The sequence below is a fragment of the Nycticebus coucang genome, chromosome X, assembly GCF_027406575.1.
Source record: "Nycticebus coucang isolate mNycCou1 chromosome X, mNycCou1.pri, whole genome shotgun sequence".
Taxonomy (NCBI): Eukaryota; Metazoa; Chordata; class Mammalia; order Primates; family Lorisidae; genus Nycticebus; species Nycticebus coucang.
The window spans coordinates 59792227-59818364 of NC_069804.1; the positions used below are offsets into that span (position 1 = coordinate 59792227).

The 26138-nt window shown below is 45.6% G+C and overlaps 1 protein-coding gene and 1 pseudogene across 10 annotated transcripts in view; one reads left to right on the forward strand and one right to left on the reverse strand.

Annotated features, from left to right (window-relative positions):
• The window catches only part of IQSEC2 (IQ motif and Sec7 domain ArfGEF 2), a 90101-nt gene that overhangs the window by 21808 nt on the left and 42155 nt on the right, over window positions 1-26138 (reverse strand). For 2 of the 10 annotated variants that reach the window (XM_053578950.1, XM_053578946.1), the window contains exons 1-2: window positions 24511-24637; window positions 22458-22553 (exon numbers count right to left, since the gene is read on the reverse strand). The exons of 3 other annotated variants lie outside the window; for them this stretch is intronic. In XM_053578950.1, coding sequence (XP_053434925.1) covers window positions 22458-22553; window positions 24511-24536 — 122 coding nt within the window. In that variant the 5' untranslated portion in view covers window positions 24537-24637. Of the gene's footprint in view, window positions 1-10326; window positions 11055-22457; window positions 22617-24510; window positions 24650-26138 lie in introns of those variants that run through there. 5 more of the 10 variants (XM_053578942.1, XM_053578948.1, XM_053578951.1 and 2 more) reach the window with 4 other exon arrangements.
• Window positions 4-6162, forward strand: LOC128577911 (regulator of chromosome condensation-like; annotated as a pseudogene).

Below are 26138 nucleotides of genomic sequence, written 5' to 3' on the forward strand. Positions count from 1 at the left end.
AGGATGTGGGAACAGGAGAGGAGCCTGCTGGGCCAGATTGAGGGTATGTGGACCAGATCCCTGCCCCCAATCCCATCCACCCTGCTCACAGATATGGGGACCCAACACTGGGTCCTATCACTCTCACAGCCTGGTCCCTTAACAGCCTCCCCAGACCACTGTCTTCCCAGTCCCCTTTCTCTAGCAGTCCTGTCCTCTGATAGCTCTATCCTCAAACCTTCCTTCCTCTGAGGGACTAGTTCCCTTACAGCTCCATTCCCCTTCCTGGACTGCCCCAACACAGTGTGCACTTGGTTTCCCTCCCTGTCTAATCCCCAGGACCACTCCTCCAAGTGCCACCCCTTCCCAGCCCTGTCCCCAACTGCCTGAGGCCCCACCCTTACATCTGGTCCACCTAGCCTCCCCCCCCACCCCCCAACCTGGCCCTGCCCTCCGCAGACCCGCCCCAGCATCTGATCCCTGCCTGGCCAGTTCCCAGGGTTCCCTGGCTGCGAGGTGCCTCCCATTCACCATCCTCACAGGTAAAGAGCTGCCCTGCGGGGCAGCTTCCTTTTTCTCCTCATGGCGTCCTCTGCTTAGCTGGGGGAGGAGGGGGAGGGGTCCTCAGGCCAAAGAGTGGCAGGAACTGGGCTCCAGTCTTGCCTCCCCTGGCTACCCAGAGCTGTTGTTCTACCAGACCTGCTCCCATGGTGCCATGGCAACCAGGCTGCCAAGGAACCCAGGTGGCGACAGAGCCCAGGTGCCCTAAGCTGAGCCTGCATTATGAGGAGCTAAAGAGGTTGGGAGAACAGGGGAGGAGGCAGGAGGGGAGGAACAGGCAGAAGTATGGAGGAGGTTGTGGGTGGAATGGGTGTGGCTGGGGCTAGAAAATGATCCGGTTTGGGGGAACACAAAGTTGGGAGGCTCTTGGCTGGTGAAGGGTTAATGGGGCTACTCCACAGCCCCTATTTGGCAGAGGCCAGGGCGCAGGGCAGAAGAGAGTTGGGATGGGCATGAGGGGCTTCCTACTAGTGCAGGAGCTTGAGCTGCAACAGGTCTGCCAGACTTGCAGCACAGCACTTTGCACCGGGGGCTGGATGTGGTGGGGAGGCTGCACCCATGAGGCTGGCCTGGGCTGTAGCACTGCGGATCTCAGCTCTGCCTCAGTGGGGAGCTCCCACCCACACCTTCTAGACTCCCAGGAGCAAAGTGGAAACACATTGGCCGGCTGCCCTCTGGCCCAAATTCTCTCTCCTTTTGGGCCCTGGAGGCCCCTAATGTGACCCTACAGAGATTAGACCCAGCCCAGCCCACACCCAGCATCTAAGATGCTCTTCTTCTCCCCCCTCAAGACTATAGGACCTTGCACCAATTTCTCAAACTTCCCCACCCAGGACACAGCTCAAGCCTAGTTTTGAGCAACTGTCCCCTTTATTCATGAACCATCCATAGATCCTACTGCCCATAAGAGACAGACCAAGTCCCTTATTCTGGCATTTGAAATCAAGATACAATAGCTAATCAAATGCTTATAGAATATTTAGCCTATTTAGGCACTATTCCTACTTACCATGTCACACTCAATAACATTTTTACTCTTCAAAATAACCCTATGAGGTAGGGATTGTCATTTATCCTCATTTCACACATAAACTGAGGCCCAGAGATATTAAGTAACATATCTATGGTCACACAGCTACTAATGATAGAGCCAGTATTCAAATCCAGGCAGTTTGACTCCAGAGCCCACACACACTCTTAAACATCAAGCCATACTGCAGGGTTGGCTGCCAGCCCCCTACTTCATCTACCCTTCCCTCCAGCTTGGCCCAGATCCTGTTTCTCCCAAATGCTCCTCAGCCTCCCACTTTCAAAACTGCTCATACAGTACCTTCCACTTGAAAAGCAATCCCTACATCTCCACCATCTGCAATGTGAGAAATCCCCCCACATCCTACTTCCGTCAAGATTCAGGTCATATGCCACCACTAAGAAGCCCTCCTGAATCCCGCCTCCAGCCAGAAATTATTGCTGATCCTCTTCAGAGCTCCCACACACAGCACATGTATGCCCTTCTTTTTATGGCACAGGTTAGCTTTGGCAAAGTGTGACAGCTATTTGTGTTCGTATCTCCCAGAATCCCAGCACAGGAAGAGAATTTGGCAATCTCCTAGCTAACACAGAGCACAGAGCCTGGAACAGAGTAGGTACTCAATAAAAGCTGCTGTTGGGAGGGAGTCAATGAATGTGCTCAGTGGCTGCTCTAATAAATATTCTCTCCTGAACTTTTACCACACCTTTCAATCTCCTTTTCCAACCCCTTTCCCATCTTGTTGCCAGAGAGAGCTTCCAAAAATAACCATTTCACTCCCGCTAAAAGCCTTCCACAGCTCCCCATACCTCGCTCAATCAACAAATAATACCAAAGCACCGATGTGCCAGGAACAGTGCTGGGTGCTGGAAATATAATAGTGAGCAAGACTCACAAGAATATACCTTCAGGGAGGTGACATTCTAGTGGGAAAAGCAGACAAGAAAGAAAGGAAGTAAGAAAAGAAAGAAGGGAGGGAGGAAGGAAGGACAGACTGTTATTTCAGGCAGGGATATGTGCTAGGAAGGAAAATAAAGCAGAATGCTAAAAGATGCTATTTGAGATGTGGTTATCAGGAAGGCCTTCCTGGAGAAAGGGCACTTAAGCAGAACCCTGATGGACATGAAGGAGTGAGCTGGGTGGCTACCTGAGGCAGGAGCAGTCCAGATAGAGGGGGCAGCTAGTGCAAAGGCTGTAGGGCCCTTTAGTCACCTCTATCACTAGGGTAAATGTATCCTTGCAACTTACTGAGGCAGGTATGATTAGTCCCATTTTATAGATGAAGACACTGAGGCTCAGACAGGTGATTTAATTTGCTCAAGGTCACACAGCTATTAAATGAGAAAGCTAGAATGCAAACCCAGAGCCCTGGCTGTCTTTTCAGGACATCTTGTTGCTTCTCCCCACTCTTGTTCCACGCTGCCCCTAGCTCTGCACTATGGCAATCTGCCCCTTGACAGCTTGCCCCCCCCCCCCTTTTTTAATTCTTTTTTTAATTTTTAAAATTTTTTTGGGAGGTCAGGCTGTCAGCATACCCTCCCACCAGAGAGCCTGGAGAAAAAGAAGAGTGCTTGAGGGCACTGCTTCTGATATTATATGCATTGCTGAAGAAATGGCACCTGGAGATGTGGACTCCTTCAAGTCAGAACCCCCAAAATATTTGGGGACATGCTGATCCCATGAAAAATCCTCTCTTCTTCTCTTTCTTTCTCAAATACACACCCACACACAGAACTTGTAGAGCAAGAACCTGGGAAGGCCTGGGTTTGGGTCCTCACTGCTATTTACCAGTTGTGAGCCTGGATATGTCACTCTCCCTCTCTGTACCTCAGATTCTCATCTGTGTAGGGCTTAAGCAAAGTCAGTTCCCTCTTTGGATTCCTGGACTTCAGGAAGGGCCTGGGAGACCTTTATCTCTCTGGCCACCTCCCGGCCAGGAGCAAAGCTCACACACACAAACACACACACACACACACACACATACATGCATAGGTACAAAAACTGACAAACCTAGAAACAAAAATACACATCCATAAACACCTGATAACAGACACAATTACATGCAGACATCCACATATACAGACACAATCAACCACATAGACACACACAAGCACCTGTGTGCACTGTGTGTTGGGGTATTCTGTGGGGGAAATTGGAGAGCATTCTCTGCAGAGGAGGAAATACGCCATGTTACACAAATAACCACTTTCCCCAAACTGGAAAGTTATCAGGGCTAGGGAACAGAGGGAATGCTGGGGGAGCATAGGAGAGAGATCCCTTCTGTTTGGGGGTGGCTAAGCAGAATAAAAATAAACTCGCACTTACTGTGCACCTTTCCTGTGTCAGGAATTTTCTGCACATTATTTAATCTACATGGCAAACGTAAGGGAAGAATTAGGATTTCTATTTTATAGATGAAGAAAAAGGCTCCAAGAGGGAAAGTGACTGCCAAAGGTCCCTGGGCTAGCAAGTGGCAAAACAGGGATTCAAATCCTGAAGGCTGTGCTAGTTCCTGTGCTGCCTTGAAGGCTTACTAGGGAAGAAAACCTAGGGATTGAGCCTTACCTAGTAGGAGCTAGTGCAAATGAGGAGTGAGGGAACCTTGTGAGCCACTTCCAAAACTGCTGTAGCACTACTGGGGAGAAGTGGTGCAGGATATTCCACAGGGATTTGGGGCTGGTCTGCCCATGTTGAGGGCACTGACACTCCTCAAATACTGCTCCTAATGGGAGGTCATCTCTCCCTCCTTCCCTTTAATGGCACTGCACAGAGCCAGGCAGCTAGCAGGGGATGGGATCAAGATGCAGTTACCAAGGAAACAGATAGGGGCTGTTGCCATGGATACCATATGATGAGGGCAAGATGAAGCTAGGGATGCCAAGGACTATCCCCATGACAACTTAGGCTAGAAGGGAGGGTGGGGGAACTGGAAGCCAGAGACAAGAAAACAAGATGAGGAGGCCAGTACACTTAGATGGGGCCAGAGCCTTCGGGTTCTGGAAAGAGCAAACCAGGCAAGGAGACTGGTCCCAGCATCAAGAAGAGGGAAGCAGAAAGACTGCAGCCATCTCTACCTCTGAGAGTTTTCCTGCAAGCTATTTCAGCTGCCCAATCCCAGTGCCACAGGGATTTAAGCCTGAGCCAAGATTGGCAAAGGAGCTGATGGGAAAAAGAGGCTATCAAAGAGCTTAAACTGACTTGGTATAAAGTGGGCAAAGACAGGCTTTAGGAGTGAGAAGTTTAAATCCAAGCTCTGCTTCACTGTAGCCCTAAAGATAATATTGCCATTTCTCCCCAATGCATCCAGAATGACATCACTGGCTCTTGAAGCCACATGAATAAGATCTTGGAGGAAGACAGAAGAAAGAGATCAAAGGTTCCAGGGTGAAACCTTGGAGAAATTTCATAGTATATCATCCAAAAGAGGTGCACATGATGGAGGCAGAGAAAAACTCAGAGAGGACAGAAAGATGCCACCCAAGCACATAGCTAAGAACCAGGCTTGGTGATGAAACTGGTCCAGGGCAACATGGGCCAACTGGGGTTAGGTGAGAATGTGATGGAGAGGAAGAAGCCAGCCCTGGTGCATGTTCCAGAGGATATTGTTCAGGCTGAGGCTGAAGGCATGCACACTGTGTGTCTAAGCAAAGGTGGCCAGCTCTATTCCTTCAGCTGCAATGATGAGGGTGCCCTGGGAAGGAACACATCAGTGGAGGGTTCAGAGATGGTCTCTGGGAAAGTGGAACTGCAATAGAAAGTTGTACAGCAGGAGACAGCAGTATAGCAGGCCTCATTGAGAACTGTTATGTTTTCCTCTGGGGCTCCTTCTGGGACAATAACGATGTAATTGGGTTGCTGCAGCTAGACACACCCATGGTGAAGGTAGCCTCAGGAATGACCACTCGGTGATGCTGACAGCTGACAGTGACCCCTACACCTTGGGCTACAGGGAGCAGGGCCAGCTGGATCATGTGCCCAAGTTATTTGCCATTTGTAGTGGCCAGCAGGGCCTTGAATAACTCCTGGTCCCGAAGTGTGTGATGCTGAAATCCAGGGGAAGCAGGGTTATGTGAGATTCCGGGATGTCTTCTGTGGTGCCTGTTTTACCTTTGCCATCTCCCATGAGGGCCATATATGTGGCTTTGGCCTCTCTAACTACCTTGTCATCTTGGAATTCCAGGCACAGAATCTTGCTTCACATCCCAGAATCTATCATCCTTCAAAAATTACACCACATCCTGGGTGGGCTTCTCTGGTGGCTTGCACCATAGAGACTACATGGATTCAGAAGGAAAAGCATACAGCCTGGGTTGGGCTGAATATGGTGACTGGGTCTTGAGGGTGCTAAGGAGAAAACCATACTCACCCTCATCTCCAGGTTACCTGCTGTCTCCTCAGTGGTTTTTGAGGCCTATGTGGGGTATGCTATGACCAAGGATGGTTGTGTTTTTGCCTGGGGCATGGGCACAAACTGCCAGCTGGGTGCAGGACAGAATGAGGATGCCTGGAGCCCAGTGGAGATGACAGGCAAACAGCTGTCCAGTGGGGGCCAGCACACAGTTGTATTAGTCAAGGACAAGGACCAGAGCTGAAGAAGGCTCAGAAAGGCCTGGCCTCCCAACGATCCTCCCTCACAGAGTATAGGGAAGATTCTGGCAGGCCTCTCCCCAGCCCTGAACACTGTGTCATCTCTCCTGCCTTCCTCCTATCAGCAAAACAGAATCCTTCTCATCCTTTTCTTCTTCCTTTTTGAAATTATCCTGGAATCTGCAGGATAAAGGGTGGGATGGTGAGGTTCAGAAGGAATATTGCTCACCAAAGAGCTATGTGGTTTGATATTTGCTCCCATTTCACTACCTTCCATGGTCCTGGCTAGTCCTGGTTTTGCCTACCAGGAAACCAGAACTTCCTTGTGCTTGCTTGGGATTTTTTGTATCCACACTCCGAGAAGTTGGGGCTCCATCAAGCTCCACTGTAGTCATGTGCCCCTTTCCTGTCCTCAACTATCCACTGGCAGACAAATGGTACAGTCATCAGACACAGCTGTTACGGACTCATGCCTGAAGGGGTCTGGAGAAAAGGCAGAGCTGTACAACCAGGGCAACACAAGCCAGATATTTGGCTCTGATCAGGTGTCCATGGGACAAAGAAGAATGATCCTCCACTTCACCAAGAAGAAAGCCAACTAGCATTTTTTCCAGAAGCACAGGCACTCGCCACAACACCCAGCTATTTTTAGAGACTGTGTCTTGCTCTTGCTCAGGCTAGTCTCGAACTCCTGCACTCAGGCAATCGACTCATCTTGGTCTCCTGGAGTGCTAGGATTACAGGCATGAGCCACTTCACTGGCCTCAATTTAGAGTTTTATGAAACAAAAGAAACAAACAAAAAGGATAATAGTTGTCATCTATTGAGTATCTACTTTTTGTTAGGCCTAGCAACTCTGAAAGTTCTGGGTTGTTCTCCCTTAAGGGGACAACACAGATAATGAAACTAAGGTGCACAGAGATGAAGTAACTTGCCAAAAGTTTCAAAGCTCAGCAGTGGTGGAGCCAGGATTCAAACAAATACGTATTTGAACACAAAATTCATGCTCCTATTGCCTCCCACCCCAACCTGGGGCACTGAGCAGCTCCTCTGAGGTAGAGTCCTTACATTCTTCATCTCTCTGTGCCTTGCCACAGTGTCATGCAAAGGGCCAGATTCAGGGTAAATATTTGTGAAGTGGGTGAGTGAGGAAGCAACCCAGGAGGAAGCAAGAAAGACTTGGTTAGATGGAAGATCTCCTGACTTCAAGAGCAATGACTTGTGGATTTGGCTGGCCAAGGGTAGAAGAATAGCCACTGAGTTGGGATGGACTTTATAAAGTAAGCTTTGTGCACTATCCAATCCCACAGATCCAAAATGAGGCCTAAACGGTGTAAGTGACTTGCTCAGAGTCACACAAGAGTCCCCGACCTTCCAGGCCAGTGTTCCACTGTGAATCTGGCCAGACACCTTCCCCCCCAACTTCCTACCCTGCCCCGTAACCTCCTAAACATTTTTGGCAACTGCAGGCTACTTGCAATTCCTATATCTCCATGCCTATGTTCATACTCTGCTTTTGTTTCTTCTGCCCAGAATGTCCTCTCTCTCCCCTTTACCCCTAGACTTCATTGGTCTGGGTAAGCTCATCTTCATCTTGCAGTACCCTGAACAGGCAGGTCTTCATGGAAAGTCAGTTTTGACTCACTCCTGCCACTCACAGAACCTGATAGGCTTGGTTATTCCCACCTCTATGTCTTGTGCACACCCATATCATAGTCAGTCCTTATCACTGGCTAACTTGTGATTCTCTCTTGAAGTGTCCATCTCCCCCCTGCCCCATTTCTCAAAGGTAGTGGTCTGGTCTGACTCACCTTCGTGGACCCACAGGGCCCACACCAGGGCCTAGCACACAGCTGCTGCTCAACAGCCAACTTTGTCCCATAAGACCACAGGTAGAAGTCATGTGTATCTATGTGTGTGAACATCCTACCCAACAACTGTCGCCCTAAAAGCCACAGCCCCATAGGCTTAAAAGTCACCCACACCTAGACTTGCGATGACATCTACCAGACACATACACAGTGCCAGCCTGGCACAGAAAGTCACCCTTTCACACAATCGACCTCACACACTCAGAATTCCTAATACCCAGTCTCACATAATCACATTCCCTCAGAATAGTGGTGCACACATCCTCTTACTACCATGAGACCTGAACAGCCTCATGCAAAGGCCTGCTGCACATGGAGACCATACATACACACACAATGCTCTCACAACTGATAAAGCCCACACTCGTCCCACAGCACAAGCTCTCTACCCAGTTCATTCAATTCAGTTGTCTACATAGGATTCTACATCCCCAAAGTTCCCAGAATGGCCTTCTGACCTTGACTTGCCCTCTCCCTCCATGTAGTTAAATCTCCAACCCCACCCTCACACTTCCTTCTATCTCTACTCAAAGGAAGGGTAGAACAGCCTCCTCCTCCTCAGCCACAGGTCACCTGGGCTCACATACTATGTACCCTGGAGAGTCACCTAAACAGAAAATTCCATCCACCACTCCCCAAGATGTCCTGGAGCTTCCACCAGGCTTCTGTCCATGCGGTCCCTGATTCCTGTAATGCCTCCTCACCTCTTCAAACCCTTCCAAGTCTTAAAGGCTCAACTTTTGCCCTCTTCTTCCAATAAGCCCTCATGGACACCACCCCTCCTTTCCTACCTTGACATCTCCTTCCTCTTTGGGCCAACAACACATATTGCTCACTACTGAAGCCATTTCTGCTCAATAATTTTTGTCTTTTACACCCTGCCTAATTTCCCAAAGGATTTGTCATCTCCCTGGGAGATAAAGAACTCATGGAGGACAGGACTGCTGTTGCACTTTTGATACTTCACAGTACTTAGCTTGAGGTTTTTGCACCCAATAGATGCTCAAGCAATGCTTTGTTTAATAAAATAGGGAAGAGTGGATGAAGGAGAGAGGAGACAGGGAGGCAGGAAGGGAGGGGAGAAATAAATGAGACGAGACTTTGAATGAGTGAATGAGTAGATGAACTGAGTGACTGAGAGAAACAATGAGTGAGGGAGGGAAATGAGGTTCTGGAACAACTACAGGTGCAATGTGATGGGGATACTGAAGGGAGGGAGGAAAGAAAGGAGAGGAGGGACTCTCACCTGGGCCTTAATCAAAACAAGAGCCACCAATCACAGCACACTTCCCCAACAGTGCACCAGCCCCTATGCTGGGCTTCTTGTGTTCTTTCTTGCTAATCTTCATGTTAACACAGAGAGGTAGATACATTCTCACTGTACTCAGGAGGAAAATAAAGCTCAAGGAGAAGAAAAGACTTGCTCAAGGTTATACAGTAAGTGGCAGGACCAGAAGATGAACTCAGATTTATCTAATACTCACAGTGGGAAAGTCAGTGTATAAGCCCACTTTGGGGTCTCCTGGCTGTCCTCCTAACATAGACACATCATGGAGAATGTGGGTCCTACAAACCCATAAAGGACACCTCCCACCCTTTTGACAACAGCCTCTAGGGAGTCTTAGCACCAACTTCTGGACAGGTGCAGGGTATATTTAGGGTCATTGCATCTGGGGGAAATAGTTTTCTCTCAGATTCAGAGATCCCTAGAGTTGTAGAATCAGAATATTAACGTATAGGATCAAGGAATGTTAACATCACAGACTATTAAAATCACGTCATTGGAATTTGTTCGAATGATGGAATCATGAAATTTTGAAACCACAAGATTGGAGAATCCAAAAATCATAGAATTATAGTAATAAAAATCATAGAATTGAGTGGAATGTGTTACTGAATCACTGTATCTTAAATTCACATAATTAGTTTCTTAAAACTGTAGCATCTCAGATTCACAGAGTGTCAGAGCTGGAAGAACCCTTGGAGATCCTTTGGTCAAACCTCCCACCTCATTTTTATAAATGGAGAAATCATGTGTCAGAGAGCTCAAGCAACATGTCCAGGATCAGCCAGCCATGCTGCATTAAGCTAATGGGCTGAAGTAGGCAATAGGCTTGCCCATGTTGGGAGCCATTCATGCATTTACTGAGTGCTTCTTGGGTGCTGACAATACCATGAATCAAATCCTACTTTTTCTCCCAGCCCATGTTCCTAGTTCTAGATAGGAAAGAAGACAAGGCCCTGGTGGGGATGGGGAGAGGGAAGCGAAGGGTGGGTGGAATATACATCAGACAGAGAGAAGAGATCAGCTTTTATTGATGGAAATTCCTTTGTACATAGCAACATGTACTCTGAGTGGCCTTTTCCTCCTGATCACATTTACATAGCACTATGGGAGTGGCAGGGGGCATGGGACAAGGTCTTCAAGCAGTGGAGATGGCAGCAATGCCATAGCAAGGGAGATTGATGGGGAACTTGGCAGGCTGGGTTCTGCCCCCATCTGGTCCTCTAAGCCCTAGGCACCCTGCATCTCTGTTGTGCTCACAGAGGACAGAGGTAGGTCCTTGGGATGTCATTTGGAGACCTCTCCAGGAGTGGCAGACTCCAGGGTGCCTGGGAAGTGGGAGTGCGGGTGCATGAGGGTCCAGGCTCCAAGCTTCAAGCTTCAAGCTCCAAGCTCTGCTTCTTCCGCATTTTAATCAGACCTAGGGCTCCAGCTGTTTCTAAGTCAGGGGCAGGAGTCCAGAGGAGATAGCTGTGGCAGTGGGAATTCAAGAAGGTGGGGGAGAATAGGGCATAATGCTTGCTCATCTGGTTCCTGAAGCAGGGGACAGGGTCCCATGGGGGATTTGCAGGGGCTGGGAGGGAGAAGGGCTGGTTAAGGCTTTTGCTTCTGCATAGAAAATGGCCCTTTTCCTCTCAGTTACCGAGAGGAGGGACTGCTGCACTCGGAGGCTGGACAGCAGAACTGGTGAGCGTCTTCTTCTTCTTCTTCCTCAGTCTCCTCCTCCTCCTCCTCCTTTTCCCTGGGGCCAGGAAGGGCAGGGTAGAGGCCACAGACGGGCGGGTGACAGAGAGAGGCAGAGGCATTAGTTTGCAGAGCAGGGGAGATACATGAAGAGTGGAAGAAACCAGAAGGTGGGGCTAGAATGAGGGTGGGAATGGGGAGGCCAGTGTGACAGATCATCCAGGGAGGGCAACACCCAACTTGGTCTCCAAAGTGTCTGTTGCTGGTCCCATTTTGGGACAGCCCTCCCCCATACCCAGCCTGGGCTCAGTCTTAAGGTCACCCCCCAGAGTACATAAACTCCCTTTCCAACCCTGACAGGGGCTCAACCTTTATTTTAACATAAATAATAGCAACCTGCTTTATGCTGGCACTTTGCATACATTATCTCACTTAACCCTATAACAACTCTGCAAAGCAGTATTTTAGAGATGAGGGAATTAAAGCTCAGAGAAGTTAGATAACCTGCTCAAGTTCACATAGCTGGGCAAGTGGTAAAGTTAGGATTTGGGCCCAGAGTTCTTGGACCTCCAAGTCCCAGGACTCAGCTCACCAGGTCCTTTGGGTAAGCTTGGCACTACCTCTAGAAATCCACCCTGCCCTTGAAGGACAAAGATTTGTATTTCCTGAAAGCTCAGGGTCAGGAAAATAGGAAGATGCTTAGAAATGGAGTAGGGAAAGCCCACAGCTTTGGAAGCAAACAGACCAGTGTTCAAATCCCAGCTCTACAAGTGCTTCCAGGCTATGTGCCCCCAGGCTTTTGGAGCCTCATTTTCCTCATCTGTAAAAATGGGGATTATGATGCCAACATCCCAGGACTGTCACAAGAACTAGAACATACATCAAGTGCCTGGCAAACAATAACAATGGAAACATGGTGGTGATTATTGTTAACTGTTCATGAACTGAATCTAATTCCCAAGGTGGCCAACTACCTGCCCAGAAGCAGCCATAGGTGGGAGGAAGAGTCACTGTAGGAAGAAGACCTATCTCTAGGGTACTGCTGAGCAGTACCAGAACCTGGAATTCATGTGGCAATCACTGGAGCTGGGCTACAGTTTCACAGGGTGGATAGACAGATAGTAGGGCTGGGAGGAATCAGGTGCCTTAGGAATGAAAAGGCTCATCTTCTGGGGATAGCCAAGGAAACATTATCACCCCCATTCCCAGACCCCTTGACTTGGGAGACGGAGTAATTATGGACTCCAGGAAACTGAAATATTGGGAAGAGATGGGAAGGGAAGCAGATGGGCAAGGGAAGGGAAGGCACTGCTACCATTCAACAGACAAGCACGCACATGCATGCGCACACACGTGCACATACCTTTCTCAGACTCAGCTCCCTCTCACATATTGTTCCACAGGCTGAGTCGGCAAAATCACACACACCAGGGCTCAAGTCCTAGGCAAGTAGCCCTTCTTTTCTGAGTCTCCTATTCCTTATCCATAAAAAGAGAAGAAAAATCCATACCTCTCAAGGCTGTCATGAGGAAATAAATGATAACCTAGTCCCACTGCTCACTCTCCTCTTATCCAGGACAAACCATGCTACTTCTCTCCCTGACATTGCAGTCATCTCCTGATTTCTTCCTCCTCCCCTCTTAGACCACATTAGCCTTCCTAAAGCCCACTTTCAAGCTTGAATCTCTGCTCAGACACCCCTCAGACACTTCCCCATTGCCTTCTGTATAAAATTCAGGCTCCTGAGTTGGGATTTGAGGATCCTTTATCGTATGGCCTCACCCAGCCCCTGTAGAAAAGGCACTGGCTGTGGAGTCAGGCAGACTTGGATTTCAATTCCAGCCCCATCACCTACTAGCTTCTTCACCATTCTGGGACTCATATTCCTCATCTGCAAATTGAGGAAATACCTATTCTGCAGGGTGTGGTGGCATTAAATGAATTCAAGTATTATGTAAAGCACCTGCCACAGGGTAGGTCTGGTGCTTAATACATTGTAACTATTACTATGACTGCCATTACCAGTGGCATCAATATTATCCTACTCACTCACTGGTAGCCTTCATCAACTTAGCATGTTTCTTATTCCATTAGCACACCTAGCCTTTTCACAAGTGTTTTCTGTTTATTGCATTTAGGATATTCTTCCTTCTGCACAGATCTCAATAAAATGCACAATTGCAATAAATCTCTCCCTACTGAAATCCTGTCTCAATTTCATGACTCAGCTCAACTGCTGCTTCCTGCAGAAAGTCCTCCCTAACTCCTAGCCAGAAGAATTCTTTGCTTCCCACCAGCTCCAGCATCCCTGCTCTTGGTCAAGTCTCTCCATTCGTTGCTCTGAACTTTACTAAAGCATTTTTTTCACCAATCCCCTCAATGCTCTCATATCTTCTCACACCATTGCTTTCCTTCTCTGTAATGGAGGAACCCAAACAAATACCATTTAAAGCCAGTCTCTCCACCTGGGCTCTGGAGCCCATCCTTGCTACCTCCTCCACAACAATCACCCCCTCTTGCTCTTATATTTTCAACCTCTCCCCCCTCTGTTACTTCTTTCCTATCAACATTTATAGAAGCTCAAGTCTCTCCCATCTGGGAATAAAAACCCTCTATCTTCCCCTACCTCCCCCTTTTGTCCCTCTCTCTTCTTCACAGCTAAGCTTCTTGAGAAACTTGTCTACACTGGCTGTCTCTGCTTTGCTTCAGTACCTCCACAAGCTTTTTGACCCCCTGCAATCTTCCTGATGCGCCCACCACTCCACAGAAGCTGTTCAGAGGAAGGTCACCCAGGCCCTCTTGGTGGTTGAAGCCAAAAGACTCTCTTCAACCCTCAGCTTATTCCCTTCAGCTCTAACACTTGACACTCAACAAAGCCCTCCTCTGAGTGGTCCTTTCCTTCCTGTGCATCCTCATCTTGTTTTCCTCCCACTTCTCTGACTATCCACCCATTTCTTCCTCTGTCCATTCCTTACATGGTAATTTCCCCTTCCCAGTTCTGCTCTGGCCCTCTTCTCTTTAACTTCATACTCTCTCTTTCAGTGATCTCATTCCGCTTCATAACTGCGGAATCTCTCTCCATGGGTCTCAGACTTATCAATCCACATGCTTTCTGGATAGCTCCACCAGGATGGCTCTTTGGACCTTCAGAGAATTCTGGCTCAGCATCTCACCACTGAAAACCTATCCTCCTGCATCTCCCACCTTAGTGAAAGGTATTGCCACTTGCCCAGTCACCTGAGCCAAAACACACCTGGGATTATTCCTGCTTCCTAGATTCTTCCTGCTCCCTTAGCAAGTCAGTTACCAAATACTGCTTATTCTACCTCCAAAATAGCTCTAAAAGACTATGCATGATCTGGTCCCTGCTACCTCATCTATTGCTCTTACCTCTTGGTCATTCTTTCTCCAATTACACTAATCTCCCTGCTGTTCCCCAAACATACCAGGCACTCTCTTGCCTCAGGGCCTTTACACCTGAAGCTCCTCTATCTGGAACATTGTCCCCTAGATAGGTATATGGCTCATTCCCTTACTTCTATCAATTCTTTGCTCAAACACTACCTCATCTGAGAGCATCTCCCTCTCAAAAAGCACCCCAACATTATCCCTCACCCTAACTTTAATTTTCTTATAGCACTGACTGACATCAGACACATTCTATATATTTGTTTGTTTGTTTATTATCTGTCTCACCCACTATAAGAACCATCAGGATAAACATCTATTTTGTTCAGTGCCATTCCCCTAGTGCCTGGCACTCAATAAGTATTTGTTGAATGATTGAATATACATGGCTAGGCCTGAATACTCTAACTTACTGGGAACTCCAGCCTCCATAATGGTCATCACCGCTTCCTCCCCTATTCCCTATCATCTCTTCATTTTAGGACTCCAGTCCTCTCATCATCTCCATCACCTCTCAAGTCCATTTCTTCTTGTCTGTCTCTACTGAACTATCTTAGCTTCTCTCTCCTTTGGATTACTGCAACAGTCTCCTCCCTCATTTCCCTTCCTTCTCCTAAAATACTAATTCAATCATGTTACTTTTCCTACTCAAGAACTGCTCATAGCTTTCTAGCCACCTACCAAAAGAAAAGTAAAACGTGTGAACACTCCAGACAGCTGTTTGAGGCCTGTCTAACTTCTGCAATGTCTAATTTCACCTTTCCTTATCTCCAGGCCTTTGTACACAATCTTAGTGTATCTTCCTCCATCTCTGGCTCTCAAAATCCTCATAGACTTTGAATGACTAGCTAAAACACTACTGTATTCAGAAAACTTGACCTGACTCACAAGCCACAATTAATGCCTTTCCAAAATCCACAAGGAAATAAGTGTCTCCAGCATTGCTGAGGCTCTCTGAGAACCAGGTATAGGATGCAAGCTAGTAATAATGTCTGAGACCAAGGACTTTGGATGCTGGGTTAGTATTGATAGAGGTTCTCTTTTCCTGTTGCACTATTACCCTGGCCCGAACTCATGCCCCTCTGGCCTTCTGCAATGTTGACTCATCCTTGCCTCCTTCCTTTTGCTCACCTTCTACACCCAAAACAGGTTTATCACTTAACACTTCTATTGAGTCTACTTTGTTAATAGCTCTCAAAGGATTTGAATTCCATAATTTGAAATTAAATACTTCTATATGAATGGTGCTCACTGGAGTCATGCAACACAGTAGCCCTGCTCGAATACATTTCTTCTATGCCAATATCCCAGTTTAGACCTGCCAGCTGGTCTCCAGGCATACAACCCATTTTTTCATACTGACTGCTAAGGTGATGTTTCTAAAACACAAATTTTACCATTAATATCCTATTTAGAATCCACTCACATGATGCTTTGTCACTAACAATATTGGTTCTCAACCTTTTGGGGGAGAGCACAAATTTGTTTACGTGTTTAAAGAAAGCCATGGACCATCTCTTCCACAGGAAAATACACATACGTAGACACATGCAACACTCTGCATTCAATTTCAGGACATTTGTGGGCCTCATGAAGCCAACCCAGAACCTGACCCATATATTCCAGGTTAAGAACCTCTGGCCCTACCCAATAACATCCAGGTTCCTTTGTATATGCTATTCCTTCTACCTGGGATGCTCTTCCACCTTTCATTCTTCTGTTCCTGGATAACTCTTACTTATACTTTAAGACTCAGGTCCTAGGCTGAGTTGACCTGCATCAGCTCTAGACAGGGCCAGATCCCTTCCTCTGAGCTTCTACCGGTCCCCAGTGTTCTCCTCAGTCAAATTTCTTCTCAGTCTCCTCAACTGATTAGGAATTCATAGAGGGCAAGAACCATTACTCAGCATAGACCTTGGCCATGGCAGTACTCCATAAATGTCTACAAAATGAATACAGTAACAGCTACTCTTCATTGGGTAACCATTACATGCCAGGCACTCAGCAGGGAAATTCTGAATGCACTCATCTGAATGATCTCATCTACTCCTCAGTAAATAAACCTCATAATGTTGATGGTATTGTGTTCATTTTTACAACTAGGCTCAGAGATGTGAAGTAAGTTGCTTAAGGTCACCTAGCTAGTGAGTGACACAGTTGGAATTGAAGGTGCTATGGCAGGTAGTGGTCCACCATGCCTCACCACCCTGGACTATGAGATGAGTAGATGACATAAACAGAAGAAGAAGACCAAGAACCAGGGCCAGAACTCCCTACTTGGAATCTGTTTCTCAAGACCACCTACTCTCATTTTTCCTCCTGTATCACCTTCATGCCAAGACTAGGCACCTGGCTTTCTACTCCATACAGTATTCTCAGCCTCCTCATCCCACAGCCCTGCTATGGTCATGCTTGTCCTTTAATCCAGAACCATCTCTAGCCATGTTTAGCTTTTAGGTACAATCCAATCCAATTTAATGCTACATACTTCACACTTAGCTAGGAGAAAAACAAGACATGGGAAGTTCCTACTCTTCTAGAGCTGACAATCACCCAGGAGTGACTCTAATCCTTAAGGCAACCCCGAGAGGTAACCAGGCATTAGCCACATTTATACAGATGAGGAAACAGAGGCTCAGAGGCTAAATAACTTGCTCAAAGTCACAGAGTTGGTAAGTGGCAGAACTTGGATTTGAATAAAAATACTGACTCAGTTAGTTTTTCCCTATAAGGTCATCCTACTTGGAAGAGCCCAAAAGTTACAAGATCATTTCTGGTGGAGAAAGATGATGAAGGAAAGCTACTACTGTTTCAAGACTTAGTACACATGTCCCCTTTTTTTTTGTAGGAAACCTTCCCTGGATCCAAGATGGACTTAAGTCCCCTTGTCTGGCAGCCTTCTGAGCCTACTTCTGTCTTATCCCAAACCACACTATGTTGTCATTGACTGAGTCTCTCTTCCGTATAGAGAGGACCAGATACAATTCATTCTAATATCCCACCAAGGGTCACCACAAGGTCTAACCTAAAGTAGGAAAAACAAAATACTTGCTGAATAAATGAGGTGGTACCTGAGCCAGTCATTAAAAGCAAATGCAAGATCTGAACAGCAAGATCTGAATAGAGGGAAAAGGTATAAAGGAGGAGGGAAGTGAGTTACTAAAAGCAAGGAAATAGGACTATGGAAAAAGCCTAGTTCTGAAATTTTGACAAGGCATGCATAACATGTTTTCTTTGTTGTTATGGGAGTTTTCTTTTCCTTGCAAAAATGGGATCATACTATAAGCCTTGTTCTGAAACTTGCTTTTTCCATGTAACAGTAAGTCTTGTAGATCTTCCCATGCAAATATATAGAGATCTATCTTTTTCTTTTGATTTTCTACAGAATAACCCATAGCATGGGTATATCATGGACTAAAAGCTATTTCCTACTGCTGGACATTTAGATTGTTTTAAATTTTTGCTGTCACAAGAAATGCTGCACTGAAATCTTTGCATGTCTGGAAATACTGTTGAAGGATGGATTTCTAAAAGTTGAACTGTTGAGCCAAAGGAATGCACATTTTATTTAAAGTGCAGATAAAAGTTATTTCTATTGCTTTAACATTTTAATAGACTGGCTACAAATAAAGATTATTCCTACTCATATAATTCTGTATTTTGAGAAGACTATATCATGCAACCTTTTTTAAAATCATTTTTTCTTCTCTTTTGAGAGGCAACCTTTTAATTAAGAGTTGGTGGAAAAGGACATCCTACAAGGGCATGTGATAAAGAGTTGCACCATCTGCTTTATGTTTGCAGTTTGGATTGGAGTGTTTTGGAAAAGGCCTCTGGCTAGCCAAATTGGGGTCTTGCTAGTAGTAAAACCTTAGAAAAATCTAGTTCTTGGCCTGAAAAAATACACACATTTAAGATTCTGGAGGTAACTGACACATTTGCCCCACAAAAATTGTACCAATTTGCACTCCAATTAAGGTATCTAAGAGATTCTCTTTCTCCACAACTCTTCCAATCCTTTTTATTTAGGTACCTAAAAAGGGTACTTTACTGTTGTTTTACATTTCTATTTTTAACCCCCCACTTAGAGCATGATCATTTCTTTAACTATTACTATTAACTAGTAATATTGAGTATCTTTTCTCATTTATTAGCTAATTATCTATTTCTTTCTTTTTTTTAATTTATTTTTTTTTTATTAAATCATAGCTGTGTACATTAATGTGATCATGGGGCACCATACACTAGTTTCATAGACCATTTGACACATTTTCATCACACTGGTTAACATAGCCTTCCTGGCATTTTCTTAGTTATTGTGCTAAGACATTTACATTCCACATTTCTTCCCTGAATTATCAAATCATGTTATTTTTTTATTTTAAATGGGTAGTAGTCTTTTTCTTATTGATTTCCAGGAGATGACATAAACCAAAAGATTAACCTTTTGCCTGTAGCTGTGTAACAGATACTTTCTCCTAGCCTGTTGTTTATGTTTTACCTTTGTGTACAATATCTTTCTCACCATAAAAGTTTCTAATATTAATGTAGCCAACATTATTACTCTTTATTTTATGGCTTCTGAGTTTTTAAGTCATGCACAGAAAGGCCTTCTTATACTCTAATATTATAAAAATATTCTGGATTTTATTCTGGTACTTCTACAGTTGTATTTTTTATATTTAATGTTTGCTCTTGTGTAAGTTGGGATTTAACTTAATTTTTTTCTCCAATGGGTAGTCAATAATCTTATCCCATTTACTGACTCCCCATTGATTTGAAATGTCTTCTTTTGCATAAAATAAATTCACATATGAGTTTGTTTCTAAACTCTCTATTTTGTTTCATTTACACATTCCTCTATTACTGTGATGTCATAGCATTTGTAATTATTGTAGCTTTATGGTAAGTTTTTGTGTCTAATAGAACAAGTTCCCTCATTCTTCTTTTTCAAAATTTTCTTAGTAATTCATGGGCATTTACTTTTCCAAATTAACTTTAAATTCCACTTACCCAACCCCCAAAGAAAATACTATTGAAATTTTAATGAGCAATGAATGGACCTTTTAACCAACTGGTACTGAAATGTCATTTTTACCACATTGAGTCTTTCCATTAAGGTATAGGATATGACTTTGATTTGCTCAAGGCTTCTTATAGCCTTTGAAAAAAATTTATAGTTTTCTTTTTTTTTTTTTTTTTTGTAGAGACAGAGTCTCACTGTACCGCCCTCGGTAGAGTGCCGTGGTGTCACACGGCTCACAGCAACCTCCAAATCCTGGGCTTAAGTGATTCTCTTGCCTCAGCCTCCCGAGCAGCTGGGACTACAGGCGCTCGCCACAACGCCCGGCTATGTTTTTGTTGCAGTTTGGCCAGGGCTGGGTTTGAACCCGCCACCCTCGGCATATGGGGCCGGCGCCCTACTCCCTGAGCCACAGGCACCGCCCAAAAATTTATAGTTTTCTACAGGGAAATATTTCACATATCTTGTAAACTCATAGAGATTGTATAGTTTTTTTTGCTGTTGTGAATGGTGTCTTATTTTCTATTATGTATTCTAATTAGTTATTGCTGGTATTCATGGAAGCTAACAGATTGATGTATATCTTGTACTTAACCATTACACTGAATTTTCTTCTTAGTTATAATAATTTTTCATTTTATTCTCTTATATTATCTAAGTAGACAATCATATTATCTTCAACTAATGCTACTTCTTTCTTTCTAATGCTTATGCTACTAATTTCTTTTGTTAATCCCATTGGTTATAGCCTCCAAAGAAAATGTTGGTTAATAAGAATGACAGCAGTCATCTTTATTTTGTTCCTGAATTTAACAGAAATGTATCTAATACATTTTTGTTGTATCTAAAACATTTCACTTTTGCATTTGATGATTGCCTTTGTTTTCTGATAAAAATTCTTTACCAAGTTAAGGACGTTTTCATGGATTTCTAGCTTATCATATTACTTATCTATTGCTATGTAACAAATTACTCCAGTGCAGCAAGAGAATTAATGTGCCATTTTATCAGATTATTTTTCAGCTTTTATGGAGATGACTATATGATCTTTTCTCTTTAATCTATCCTAATGTTAAATATCCCTACACTACAGTCCTACAGTAAATCTTCATTTGTCTTTCAATATACTAATGGATTTTGTTTGATAATCTGTTACTTAAAATATTTGTTGTTCTGTGAGATTAGGCTATAGTGCATTCTCTCTCTCTCTCTGCCTAAACCTTTCTAGCTACACTAGCCTTACAGAATGAATTGGGAAGTTGTACATCTTTTCCTATTTTCTGATCTAGATTTGCTAGAACTTCTATCATACCAGGACTTCCAGAATACCAACTGGATTTACCATTTCTCTCTCTCTCTTTTTTTTTTTTTAGACAGAGTCTCACTATGTCACCCTCCGTAGAGTGTCATGGCATCACAGCTCACAGCAACCTCAAACTCTTGGGCTTAAGCAATTCTCTTGCCTCCACCTCCCAAGTAGCTGGGACTACAGGCACCTGCGACAATGCCCACTATTTTTTTTGTTGTTGCAGTTGTCATTGTTGTTTTAGCAGGCCCAGGCTGGGTTCAAACCTGCCAGCCTCGGTATATGTGGCAGGTGCTATAACCACTGTGCTATGGGCACCGCCTGGATTTACCATTTCTGAGGAGAAAACTTTGACCATTCTTTCTATTTCTTCTATACTTTTCCATTCTATTCAGGTTTGCTGCCCTTCCTTAAGTCATTCTGATAATTTACATTTTCCTTAAAAATCATCCATTTCATCTAGATTTTTTTACATTTGTTGTTATAAAAGTATAGAAAGCATTTTCTTATAACTTTTTTTTTATTTCCTCAGACTGTATGGTTAAATCTTCTTCCCTCATACCTTATTTTATTTATGCTTTCTTTGCCTTTTTGGAAGTCATATCTGCCAGAGGATAGTCTATCTGGTTTGTTGGTCTTTTCAAAAGCCACTCTTTATCAAATCTTTTTTTTTTTCTGTTTCATTCATTTCTGGCTTTATCTATGGTAAATACTTTATTTATTTATTTTGAGGCAGGGTCTCACTCTGTTGCCCAGTTAGAGTGTAGTGGCATCATCATAGCTCACTGGAACTTCAAACTCCTGGGTTCAAGTGATCCTCCTGCCTTAGCCTCCTGTGTAGCTGAGACTACAGGCATGAACCACCAAGCCTGACTAATTTTTCTATTTTTTGCAGAGATGGGGTCTTACTCTTGCTCAGACTGGTCTTAAAACTCCTAACCCCAACCAATCCTCCCACTTCAATGTCTCAAAGTGCTAGGATTACAGGTGTGAGGCACCATGCCCTTATAGTAACTACTTTATTCTGCTTTCTTAGTTGTTCTTTTCCTAGTTTCTTGAGTGGAATAATTAGTTCATTTAATTTAAACCATTTTGTTCGCTAATAAAAGCATTTAAGACTATACATTTTTCTTCTTGGGAACTCCCATGGCCATATCCATAGGTTTTAATATGTAGCATCTCATTGACATTTATTCTAAATAGTTCATAAATTCCACTTTTATTTCCTCTTTAACACAAGTATGTTAAAAGTTTCAACTGGGGGGAGACCCCAGCTGTTTTGCTGTTACTGTTAACATTTCCTTTTATTGAATTATAATGAGAAAACATAAAATATGTTTTCTAATTAACTTGGAAATAATATTCTCCAAAGGTGTGGGGCAGATTGATCCTTCTGCCTAAATGCCCCTCCCCAGTCTACCCAATGGAACAACTCCTATTCATCCTTCAAAGAAGCTCAAGTGTCACATATCCTAGGACCAACCACTACTACCTTTTAGAGCAGGACTCTAGGGAAGGATTGTTTTAAGAAAGAACAAATTACAAAAAGATTATGAATGTCCTCTTTGGTCTCCTGACATGATCTCCCAGGCACTCTCCTCATACACTCAACCATCCATTCCACAGTCACACCAGGGGCTAAGGGAGGTTGGGGAGGGATCTGGCAATGACATTGCATATTTGTTTGGAAGGGGAAGGGATTAAGGGATGGTTCTAGCTCTTACCTGCTATCTGCCAGCCTGCCTGAGGGGGTAAGCTTCATGGAGTCAAGGACCTGAGTAGGACAGCAATACTGGTGTAGAGTATGAGACGCTGTGGACCTGAGAGATAGCAAGAGACAGAAAGAGAAAGAGAGACAGAAAGAGAGACAGGGACGGAGGGGACTGGCAGAGGGGGTGATGGGGACAAGGAGGTGAGAGTGAGTGGGGTAGGGGAAAGGAGAAGACTAGGAGGAATGGAGGATTGGGAATGGAAGAGGAGAGGTGGGAGGCAGGGAGAGAGGGAAAGAAGGAAGTTAAGGGGGAGTGGAAAAGAGGAAAGGAGGGAGGGAAGAAGAAAGGGAAGGGGGGAAGGAAGGAAGTTAGGAAGGAAGAAAGGAAGGAAGGAAGGAAGGAAGGAAGGAAGGAAGGAAAAAAAAAACCACAAAGTCAAGAAAGAGAGGACAGCACTCAAACCACATACAGAACACAATGACAACAGGGGGCAGTAGAGACGAAAGAGTGGGCTGGGCCTTCTGTGTTCCAGGTGACTCCGTGGGGACCTCTACTGGCCACAGAGGCAGCTGGCCACTGGCCATGGAGATGCTGGGACACTACAACAGGAAAGGGGGAAGGGAGCCCTCCTCACACCAGACGCCACAGGGGTAGGAAAGGAGGGAAGGAATAAAGAAGTATGAAAGAGAAGGGGAAAAGCTGTATGGGGGGGCTCTCCTTATAGAAGATTCCTCCCAGGAATGGAGGGAAGAATGTTAGGAGGAGAGGCTCTGGGCCCAAAGAGCAGGGATAATCCAGGTGGGTGGTGGAGGGTAGAACACTGAAGGAGGAGAGGGAGAGAGACAGAGAGAAACCCAGAGAGACAGAAAAGAAGAAAGACAGAGAAAGAGGAAGACAGAGAAGGGGCGAGTCAAAGGACACAGAGAGAAGCCAGGGAGAGTCAGAGCGTGCCAGAGCCAAGGAGGGATGAGGGTGAAGGAGGCTGACAAAGTCTCAGTGGTCTTGGTGATAGGATGGGCTGAGCAGGTGAGGCAGAGGACTGGGTAGTTCCAAGTATGAGTCTTTTGCTTTGAAAGTCAAGTGCCCTCCCATCCCAAGGCAGGGCCCCCACTCCACCCCTGGTGCTGTGCCCCAATCCCTAGTGCAGGGTACAAAGGCTTCTCTACCTCCTGCTTTCCAAGATTAAAGTCCAGAGAATGGCAAGGGGGAGGAGGATGGATAGCAAAGTGGTGAGGCTGAGGGCCTGCTCTTTGCCCTAGCCAGCACAGTGCAGTTGCCAGGGGCACACCAGTTGCCAGCACTAGGACAAGCTGAGAGTGGAACTGGTCCCTCCAGGATAGCCAGTCCCTGTCCTCTACAAGCCCCAGAGGCAGGTTTTAGTCAGGGCCTGGCCATTAAAAAGCCCAGTAAAAGCCAGGAGATGTGGTTTTAGACCAGGCCAGCTGTAAATTTGAGGATGTCCAAATCTTGGAATTCTACAGAGAATCTTTGAATCTGAGACTCTTTTTATCAGAGGCTTTGGAATAATTATCATTAGAGAGACTGTTTTTCAAGTGCTGTGAATTCGAAGATGCCCAAATCTTTGAATCTGACACTCTTCTTATCAGAAGCTCTGGAAAAACAGTCATCATCAGAGTGATTGTTTCTCAAGTGCCATCTATGTGCCAGTCATCGACCCATCGACTCATTATCTTACTGAATCTGAGATTCAGAGATCTTTAGGCTGCTGGAATGTTGGTGTCAGAAAATCTCAGCAACTGTGAGCCTGGAGCCCTGTGGTGCAACACAAGGCTAGCACACCAGGGTAGCTGCCAAGCTTGCTCCTCATAGGCCACAGACTGTGCTACTCAGGGCTCCAGGCTCCGTACAGATTTGGGCACCCAGGTGCCTATGGGCTCGCCCACTCGAGCTGCTCCCTCCCTCAAGCCAAAGGCCTCAAGAGTCTAAGAAGGGAGCCAGGAACCAGGAAGCTAGGAGGCTGCTGAATCAGCAGCCCAGAGACTGGGTCCAGCCCTGGGCAGAAAGGGAGGGGGCCAGGCTGCGGGAACGGGGCCCAGGTTCCTACCTGCTGCTCGTCCCGGGGGCTTCCATGGGTCTGGACCTGTCCCAGGGGCAGGCCTCCTGGCCCAGCCAGTGCCTCCACCGTGTCACCACCCCTCCTCCCCAGCCCTTCCCTAGAAGGAGGAACCAAGGAGGCGGGGTCAGGCCAGCTGGGCTGCAGGCCAGGCTGCAACTGGAAACTTTGCTTCTTCCCCTGTTCTCCAGGATGGCTGGGAACTCCTTTTAAGAGGAAGCGGCTTGAAGAGCTCAAAGCTATTAGTCAGTCCTTCAGACCAAACCAGAGGCTGGGCTCACTGTGTGCATCGCTGCTGGAACCTCGGCAAGTACCCTGCCAAGTTTGTGTCACTAGCCTATTCTCTTGAAGAGAAAATTGAGATGGAGAGAAGTTAAGTAATACCACTAGTAAATGACAGAATCTCAAGATTAGGATATGATTTAGCCATTCCCAAATCTGGAATCTGTCCCCTCAGACACATCACTGGCTTGCGAAAACCGAAAACTTTCCACAGAAGCTTTTCACAAACATCTTCATTTTTAGTACCAAGAGAATATGTTTAGGGTTGTTCTGGGACATTCCATAGCAAGTAAAATTCAAATCACCCATTTTGGGATATCAAGATAGGGCCCTGGCCAATGTTCTTTACCACTGCAATAAGCTCTCTTTTCTGTGTTGTTTTCTAGACTAGCTAAGAGAAATGCTCCCTGAAGAGAAAAGGAAAAATCAGAAAAAATGCCACTCACAATTACGAGGCTGTTCTTCTAAAGAAATTGTTTAGCCTGATTTTATAGATGGGGAAATTGAGGCCTGAAGAGAAGAGTCATACTATAGTTCATACAGCAAGTCAGTGTAGACTCCAGGTGCCTGGCTTCCTGCCTACTCACTACAGTAATCTTTTTGTCCTCCATATGGGTAGAGCTGGAGAAAGGAGAGTAGTTTTGGGCTCTAAAGGATGTGGGGCTCCTGAAGATCAAGTATCGCAGGTCCAGCTTAGAGTGCCCTATCCTTTCACAGCCCCAGAGCCTAGCCCCTAGCTGTTCTAAGCAGAAGGTGGCCCTGGGAGGGGCTGGGGGCCAGTGATCCAGAAGGAATAGGAGCTGACAGGCAACAGGCCAACCTTCCTGCCTCCCTGCTGGGGCAGCTGGCTCCTCTCAAGATAGCCAAACCTGCTGAGTGAGGCCCTCTGGACCACTGCAAGGTTGGCATCTGTGGGCCCTTTGTGGCCTCCTCTACCTCTGCCCACTCCCTAAAGCCTTGACCATTCGGACTTCTGGAGTCAGCCCCTTCTTCTTACAAAATGTCCTTAAATAACTCTCCTAGCTCCTGCAGCAGCCTCACTTTGTGCCCACTTGTATTTATCACCCCAAGAGCTGTACTCCTAGTCACACCTTTCCCTTGGCCTGGCAGGAGTTGAGAGACAGAAATTTTAGTACTGGCTCTAAGGCTGATGCTGTGTCAGCTTTGGCAAGCCCCTTCCTCTCCCCGGTGAGGGAAATAACCCCTACGTTGGGGTTAAGTACAAGTCCCAGCTCTACCACTTTTTAGCTTGGAAACCCCTCTGATGCTCAGTTTGTTCATCTACAGAAGGGACGTAGCATTTCCTCCCTCACAGGTTCTTGTAAGGATTCAGTGAG